This window comes from Erpetoichthys calabaricus, chromosome 9, assembly GCF_900747795.2.
Source record: "Erpetoichthys calabaricus chromosome 9, fErpCal1.3, whole genome shotgun sequence".
Lineage (NCBI taxonomy): Eukaryota > Metazoa > Chordata > Cladistia > Polypteriformes > Polypteridae > Erpetoichthys > Erpetoichthys calabaricus.
Genome location: NC_041402.2, coordinates 179,636,248 through 179,645,461, shown reverse-complemented (window position 1 = coordinate 179,645,461; position 9,214 = coordinate 179,636,248). Strand labels below are relative to the sequence as shown.

General features: G+C 43.4%; 1 protein-coding gene across 6 annotated transcripts in view; it reads right to left on the bottom strand.

Moving 5' to 3' along the window:
• Positions 1–259: 259 nt before the first annotated feature.
• The window catches only part of aplp2 (amyloid beta (A4) precursor-like protein 2), a 59,443-nt gene continuing 50,488 nt past the window's right edge, over positions 260–9,214 (bottom strand). For 3 of the 6 annotated variants that reach the window (XM_028808462.1, XM_051931780.1, XM_028808463.1), the window contains 5 exons: positions 9,134–9,169; positions 8,861–8,943; positions 5,691–5,765; positions 1,534–1,689; positions 260–1,283 (listed from right to left, as the gene is read on the bottom strand). In XM_028808462.1, coding sequence (XP_028664295.1) covers positions 1,182–1,283; positions 1,534–1,689; positions 5,691–5,765; positions 8,861–8,943; positions 9,134–9,169 — 452 coding nt within the window. In that variant the 3' untranslated portion in view covers positions 260–1,181. The remainder of the gene's footprint in view (positions 1,284–1,533; positions 1,690–5,690; positions 5,766–8,860; positions 8,944–9,133; positions 9,170–9,214) is intronic. The other 3 variants (XM_028808465.2, XM_028808464.2, XM_028808467.1) reach the window with 3 other exon arrangements.

The following is a 9,214-nucleotide window of genomic DNA, read 5'->3' as shown; positions in this document are numbered from 1 at the left end:
GACATGCAGGTTAGGTGCATTGGCGATCCTAAATTGCGTGCTTGGTGTGTGTGTGTATGCGTGCCCTGCCTGGGGTTTGTTTCCTGCCTTGCGCCCTCTGTTGGCTGGGATTGGCTCCAGCAGACCCCTGTCACCCTATAGTTAGGATATAGCGGGTTGGACAATGGATGTATGGATGAACTTTTCATTACTGATTCAGTAGTTTGGATAAATGTCCCATAGCACACAGCATGCATACAAAAGGAGGCAGACGTCAGGCTGTATGGAAGTCATAGTGTTTATTGATGTGTTTTTTTCCCTCTCTTATTACAGTTTTCTTGTTTTAATTACACACTCCCGCAATCAAGCAGGCGTTACAGGGAAAAAAGCCACTTTGGTGCATAGTGGGATACTAACGGACAGAAGAGATAAGTCACGGAAAGAAAAAAAAAAAAATATATATATATATATATAAAAAGTTTTTTTTAATATATATATATATATATATATATATATATATATATGCCACAGGTTACCAGAACCTCGATTAAAAGCCATGATTTAGCAACACCAACTATACAGGCATACGAAGAAGACATTACGGAAAGTGAGAGGGACCCCACACAGACACCAGCACTCTAAAAATTTGTCTCTCGCGTCTCGCCTTAAAAGAATTTTAAAATTTACAAAAAGCAAAGTCAAAGCAGCACTGTCACCCAACCCCTGGTGCTCAGCTGGTTCCTCAAGTCTGGGCAGCATGCTGGCAGCTTTGCTGGGGTCCTGGGGGCCCCTGAGGTGGGGGCGGGGGCAACTGCAAGAATACAATCCCCCACCTACTCATTCATTTTGCAACAGCAAACAGGATATAAAAAAAAAAGAAAAAAAAAAAAAAATCAAAGATAGGATCATGTCTTCACTATACATAAAATCAGTACAAATAAACTCCATATACAGGCAATCTAGTAAGAAAATGGACATCCTTGTTCAATACAGATAATCTCGTCAGCATGTGAAAGCAAAATAAAATTCAGTCTTGTCACAAATCACCCGGCCACCTCTCCATCAGTCAAAGGAAAAAGGAAGTCTGTCCTAATGGTTATGAACAAACAGATTAGCCAGCACAGGGCCACCCTCTGGAAGCAAAGCCGAGTCATTATTGGTCAGTAGTGCACGCCTCCCAGCCCGTATCCGCCCTGCCCCGCTTAGATCTGCATCTGCTCCAGGTATTTGTAGGTTGGGTTTTCATAGCCATGGTTCTGCATTTTACTCAAGTGTCGCTCCTCTGGAGTCAGCATGGGGTCAACCTGTGAAAATGAGAGGCCCTATCAATAAGCAGATCCACATGTGACGGCTACTTGCATTTCCAGTATTTTTTTTTTTTGCTAATTCAGACCTAGGCTTACAGAACCTGCTCAATCAATAAAAGCAGATAATGCAGTTAAATCATACCAATAAGAGATGACCTATAAATCCAAGTCTGTATGAAATAATCTATAAATATATTCACAGTAGTCTGCAACTGTACCCCATTCTTTTTGGAATGTGACCTCTTACCTCCACGATGCCATGGCTGATGGTGCCATACTGCCTCTTCCGCAGCATCACCAAACTGATGACAATCACTGTTGCTATGGCCACTGCAATCACGAGCAGACCAATCAGGGCACTGCTGCTGAAGTTAAACTCCTCTCCAAGGGGTCTGAATGAATCCTAAGGAAGGAGACAAGCCGCTTGAGAGAAGGCGATGGCTGGACATGGATGCACAGGTCAAGAGAGTTGTAGAGGCCTGTGGCTACTGTACCTACAAGCACCAAAAGATCCGTGCAACTGGAAGTGAAGCCTGGGGGACAGAGCTGGACAGCAGAGGAAAAGGTGACAGAAGTAGGGAGACAGAGGGCAAGAGGGTCAAGCACGCCAAGTACAGAGAAGAGATTCTAAACCCTCCCCCTCGTACTTAAGAAGAAGCCCTTTGAGAGTCTGGGGGGGTGCCGGGACATGGCATCATAGCACAAGGCACAACAACTTTTAAAAGTCATTCCAAGCACATCTCATACATTTCTTCAAAATTACCCAACATGAATCGCAACTCCTACACTCATTCTTTAAATGCACTCACAGGTCATGTCCAACAAGCATCTTATATAAGCACCCGTGCACACAGACATAACTCCGCAGAGATCAGAGATCGACAGGCACATCCTACTCAAAGCTTCTGGCAATCATTGATGTGTTCCACACACACACACACACACACACACACACTCTTATGGTCATCAATATGAACCTCACACGCTACAACAGACTTTCCATATGACAATTCTCACACCTCACACACATCCGCACATGTTGTTCTCTTCTGTATGTATTTATGGAAAAAATATTCCCTTGATTACTGCATTGAAACACCTAAACACTACAGATGTTATCAAAACCAGTAACTGAAACTGTTCGTAATATGAAAGATACAGGATGCATTAATTCCAACATGGATTAAAAATGAGCTACAAATACAAACAGAACACACGTCAGCTAGCTAGAAGGTGGTTCTATAGTCGGGGAGCATGCTCGGACAGCGAACTGCCGCACCCACCATACGATGAACCACCTGGATTGGGACCCGAGTGCAGTGGGTGACACCTCAGCACCACACTAAATAGTGGGAGGTTTTTGATAGTGACTGGAGTGCCAATCCTGCCACCAACCCCCAAATTTTCCCTGTAAATTGGAGGATCTGCTAGCAAGGGCTGGATGCAGATTAACATCATACCCAGGACGGAGCAATTGAAGTTTTTAGGGCCTTGCTAAAGGGCCCAATGGAGTAGAGTCCCGATGAGACCAAAATGAAGCTTTTTGGCCATCAGACTAAATACCATTTCTGGTGTAAGCCAAACACTGCACATTATCAAAAACATTCCATTCCCACAGTGAAGCATGCTGTTGGCAGGATCAGGCTGTGGACCTGGGATGCTTTTCAATAGTAGGCTTGGGAAAGCTTGCAAGGGTAAAATGATCGCAGGAAAATTTGGGGAAAAATCCTGATGCAGTCTGCCAGAAACCTGTGCCTTGGGGGGGAAGATTTGTTTTCTAGCAAAACAACAACTTCAAGGATAAACGTAAAGCTACACAGGAATGGCTTCAAGACAACAATGTGGATACCCAGGTGTGGCTGAACCTCTGAAGGAATGAATAATTTTATAGGCACTGTACATGGCAAGCTTATGGAGCCGTTATTAAACAAAAATCGTTTGTAATAAATTTCTTTTTCTCTGTCCACCGGTTTACTTGAAGTTCTCAGTCCGGGAAGCCAGAGCCTACCCGAGCAGCACTGGGAGCAAAGTAGGAACAAATTCTGAACAGGGTGCTAGTCCACCGAAGAATATCTGGTTAAGAGAAGGGTTGGACACTCTCAAGTCCACTTGGGTGGTGACCCGGCCAGAATTCAAACTCAGTCTCTCCTGGAATTATGAGGTAGCAGCTTTAACCTCTGTCACTAAGTTCCATCCATCCATCCATTTTCCAACCCGCTGGATCCGAACACAGGGTCACGGGGGTCTGCTGGAGCCAATCCCAGCCAACACAGGGCACAAGGCAGGAACCAATCCCGGGCAGGGTGCCAACCCACCGCAGGACACACACAAACACACCAAGCACACACTAGGGCCAATTTAGAATCGCCAATCCACCTAACCTGCATGTCTTTGGACTGTGGGAGGAAACCGGAGCGCCCGGAGGAAACCCACGCAGACACGGGGAGAACATGAAAACTCCACGCAGGGAGGACCCGGGAAGCGAACCCAGGTCCCCAGGTCTCCCAACTGCGAGGCAGCAGCGCTACCCACTGCGCCACCGTGCCACCCACTGTAAGTTCCAAATTACTTATTACTTTATGAGGGTATTATTCATACTTATTGTTTCTGCTTAGTTTCATATTTCATGTAATCTTCAAACTCTGACTATTCTGGATGAAGCCAAACAAAACATCTACATAGTGTGATGGACTCGGAGTTCAAATTAATACTTGAAAAATGCAGTCCTGCAGGTGGCGCTTGACAGCATGAAGTGGTTCAGAGACCAATCTTATCTCAGTGATTTCTGGGACTGCTTTGACTTTCTATCTCTCTTGTTCTCCTCCTGGATCTATTGCTGTACTGGCCTTGGGATTCACTGCGGTGCTAATCTTACCGTGCTCAGCCTTAAAAATATGAGGTCTACCATAAAACTCCCACCCGCAAATCATTCAAATGTATTTTATGAATGTTGACTTTTTGTTATGGCAAGGACTGATATGTGCATGACCGTACACAATAATGGACTTATGCCTCATCAGGGGTCTGGTGTTCAGTGTTGCTAAGTGTTGCTAAGATAGGCTCCAGCTCCCAACCAACCCAAAACTGGATGGAAAGATATTTTGTGTGGAATTTTCCTTAGATAAAGGCATCTGTTAACCAAATAATGATTCAGCCACTGATCCTTACAATACGACAATTAGCACATTTAACCGTTTTATTTGTGAAACACATCAAAGACCAAAGGTGCCGAGATTGACAATGTCATGATGTGCCCTAGCCTCAAGCTGCTCTCAAATGAAGCATGATCACAAGCAATAAAACTGGATTTTCGACTGAGTGTAATAATATGCATAACCAATCATGAGTGATGTTGTCTGGTAGTCTTCTGTGGATAGTTCCCATAGCCTTACACTGTACAGCAGGTACAAGAACAGCCAAAGTGAACTAGGCATTGCTCACCTTCCATTTGATTACACCAATTCTGTATGTTTGTGGCATCCAACATTTAAATCTGCCTTAAAGTATAAAGCTCCTTATCAACTAAACCATAGGTTTTTTTTAACTATGTCTTGTGGGTTGCTGGCTTTTGGGTCGAGCAGAGTCATGAAGCACTGTTGTATTTAATGAGAAAGGGTCACATATGGTTTGTGAGATGTCTCGGAATGGGACACGGCAGGCAATTTAAGCATTTGACATTGCTCTGCTGTGACTGTCGGTGGTGATCCGCCAAGAGTATTCCCCTACCCCCAATTCTGATGGTCATCATAGAATAAGTCTCAAAGACACCAAGGAGGAAGGAAGAAAAAAAAGTTTAAGAGACACTGATCTCAAGAATCAGAACCACAAGGCAACAGACTCCTTTAGTTGGAAGGGAAGTTGAAGTCAAGTCACATTACAGCTTTGCAAAACAAACACATTTAAGGGAAGAAAAAATAAAAAAAAATAAAAGTACCCCCGACACCCACTGGACAGAAGACAGTCTCTATTTCACTGGCAATAAAAAGTAATTCAACCACAAATAGCAATCAGCTATTCCAGAAAATGGAGGTATGGATGCAACCAAATAAGAAAGGAAATCTGGAAAATTCTACCTACTGTGCAGTAATACTGATTAGAGAGATTTGAGATTTTCAGTTACAGTTTAAATATTTAAACTAAATACTTCTGTGAATAGATTAAAAATGTAGGACTATAAAAGCTCAAAACCACAACCACTCAGTTATTCTCATAGTTGTACACACACATACATACACATACACACACACTCACTTGGTCTTTCACTCTTTAATTAAACCTTTTTTTTTTTGCTGCCAACAGCAGATAGAAAATCAACCTGTGGCTGGCTGCCAAGCCCCGCTGCTCCCCCCAGAGTCCAGCCTATTGGGACACTACTGTATGTCCACTATGTGGCACTGTACTCACCATCTCCTCATCCACACCGCTGACTCTCTCTGCATTGAAAATGACCTCTTTAACATCCAGAGTCTCGTCAACCACCTGTCGACACAGACAGGGAGACGTTACTCTGGTGCCCCCTTGTCTCCCTGCAGAGGCTCCGCTATATTGTGGCCTCAAGTAAGTAGTCCAGTTAGCAGTTTCCTTCCAAGCTCCACTTGCTGCTTTGACTTGCTCCAGCGTTCACATTACAGGTAGAGACAGTGAGTCAATGATTAACTTGGCTTTGTGTGAAAATGTGTTACGAGTAAGATTACTGTGATGATCCGGATAAGATCCACAGAGAAGTCAGTGTCACATGGGGAAGAAGCCACAAGGACACAAGCATGTATTGGGCATGTGTTTCGTCACAAAGAAGCCAGCCTAGTGTATTTCTGCAAGACGGGGCACAAGTATGTCCGACTGCTTTTTAAAGTGCAGTAGTAAGTCAGTCAGGTTTTAGAGCACCCCATGACAGAAATATCTATCGAGTGTTGAGTAAGAATGCGACTGTAGAGAATGTAGTGTATACTGAATGACATTGGCTTGGACTGGCTTCTGGCCTCAACTTCATGATTGCAACAAATGAGCAAATGTTGTACACACAATTGTAGCAATGCATGGGACATGCTGTAGCTGGAGAAAGGCAGATCAAGACCAAATCAAAATGAAGGTACACCTCTATAGCAATATAAAAACTGTCAATTTTACAAATGGACAATAACTGTTCTGCATTGCAGGTCATATACTCACTTGGCAGTGGGCAAATTTGAAGCCAGCTGCACTGTTTTGCTAGTGGGCATTAACCATTACAGGCCATGCAGCAATTTAACTTTCTATAATGAAATCAGTAAGTTGAAAATAAAATTTAACTTGAGACATTTTAGACCACAAAAAAAAAAAAAATTCTATCCTACGAGCAGCACTGTTCCATACAGACAGATTAGATGTAGGGTTTTATTAGAGATTATGGTCACTGTGCTGATCCAGCTACCCTCTGTTCTCCAGCTGCCATTTGCTTACAGTCTTCAGGGCATCATTTTGTAGCTTTTGCCACAGAGTGAAACCAGCAATTGCACTTTCACCACCAGCTACAGGCCAAAAGGCAACTTGTGCAACACTGATGTGGTATTACACGGGGCCAGTCTGCACACATGAAAGAACAAGGGAACCAGAGGAGCATCATAGGAGCTTTACAATCACCAGCATCTTAACATGCAGCACATCCCATGACAAGCAGTAAGGTGCACACAGAAAGATGGCACGCCCCATCTGTAATGAAGTCTGCATGTCTTCACCAGGCAATTTTTGTAATCTACCTTGACATATATATCTACCCAAAATAATTTACATGCTAGCCGAAAACAATAGGTCTTCATTTACTTCTTGAACAGTTAACATTAAAATGTAGTGAGTGGTATAGAAACTTGATAAAATTATTATTCTGGAGTGATTACATTTTTCATGAGGTGTCCAGTTTAACATTTCTGAAAACACCATCAATTTTTTTGGAAAGTTTAATTATCTTAAGCCTACCCCCTTTAGCTGCAGAACTGTTTTAAACTGTTGCAAAAGCTGTGACTTATAAATAATGCACATTTTATAAACACACATACTATAAATAAATAATTAAATAAATAAAATTTAGTGGCCCTTATATTTACTGTATGTATATGACGTTTCACAGGCTGTAGCATTTGAACTACCTCACAAAAAGTAAAAATGGCATCACTGCGTAGCCTAAGAATGGGAGTGATGATGTACTGGACTGGGCAACCCCTGCTGTGTTTGAATACAGAATGGAGACGAATCGATTGTCACTAGAACAGAGCGTACGTTGTGTGCATTTACACTCCACAACAAACAACTATGCGGTGGTTAAACGGAGGATGACAGTTGAGATTGGAGGCAGTGGCCCTCCAACTCCGACATCAGCGGTTCTGTTTTGCAAGCGAAGGGAGCAGGTAAGCCCAGGAATGTGCGTACCGATGCAAACACAGCTCTTGTGGCGAATGCTTTTCAAAGCTGGGATCTTCTGCAGGCGTTTATTGATCTGGATGGTGCATTGGTGGACCACACCATGGAGAACAGGGGATGAAAAAACATTTAAGGATCTTAATGTTCATGTTCCATTATGTTACTTGATAATAACATTGGTAGTTTCCTGACAATAATGCCTTTTCAATCATATACATAAATATGGGCAACCATTTATTTATTTCATATATATATTGTGAAGGACAGCCGGGTCCCATGCCCGGCAGGGACACCCCTACTGCTTCTATTCCGGGGGAGCTACCATGGACAGCTCAATACCTCCCCCGGGATGCTTGGTGGCAGCCTCCTTGGCAGACGATGATTCCCCAACCGGGCGCATGGCTCCATGGGAGATGGAGTCTTCCACAGCCTGGTTGGAGGCTCGGATGGCCGCCAGGGGGAGCTGCATGGACATTGCAGCCCGGCTGGTCAATTCCTCAGCCCCACCCGGAAATGCAATTAGGCCCAGGTGATTAATCACCTGGGATACTTCTGGGTGGGGTATAAAAAAGGCCAGCCACCACCACTCGAGAGAGCCAGAGTCAGGAGGAGGAGGAGGACTAAGCCTGAGGAAGAGGAGGAGGAGGAGTGGTGGTGCTGCCAGAAGGATTGTTGCTGTGGTGAGAATTGTGCTTGTTTGGGACTGTGTATTGCCTGTGGGTCACAGGGAAGACGTGCGCCCACGGGTGAAGAAAATAAAACGTGTGTGTTTAAGACATACGGTGTCTGTCTGTCTGTGCCTGGGGCCTGGTCTTTTACAAATATAATATTATATATATATATATATATATATATATATATATATATATATATATATATATATTAAAAATACTTCCACCTTGCATCTTATGAGAAAAGCAAAGGAATTTGTGGGTACCCTTTCCCTCATTGACCTGTATAGTCAGTCTTTCATAAATTAATACATTTCTACTTTATAGCATATTAAACAAACTAAAGATGATTTTCCATTTTACACTGACTAAAAGAATAGTCTTCTAGTTCCAGAAATCCAAGCCATGTTAAACTGCAGCCGATTTTTTTTTGCTGTGCCTATCAAGTTGTCCCTTACTCTTTCTCTACTAAAAACCTAAATTTCAGCAGATTAACCTGCAGTTTCTTACCACATTTTCACCAAGCTTTCCCTTGCTGTTGATAACTCTTTCCTCTGCTCCAATTAGGCCATCTAGTCCCGACATTCCTGATCCTGCAGAAAAAGAAGAAACGGTAAACATTCCCAATGGAAAAGCATTGCATGATGGAGCTGGTGTTGAGGGGGAAAAAAAAAGGAGGATGTAAGTCTGTGTAACAGACAAAGAGGGAAGCAGGAGCGCATCTCAAAACAAGCGCCAGGATATGAAAGGTGAGTGATGATGACAAGCGGCAAGTTGACCAACCTTTCTTCATGGCCCGGGGAGAATCTGGGAGAGCGGCTAGCAGCCACAAGACAGCCAGAGCAGAGTAGAGAGAAATAAAAA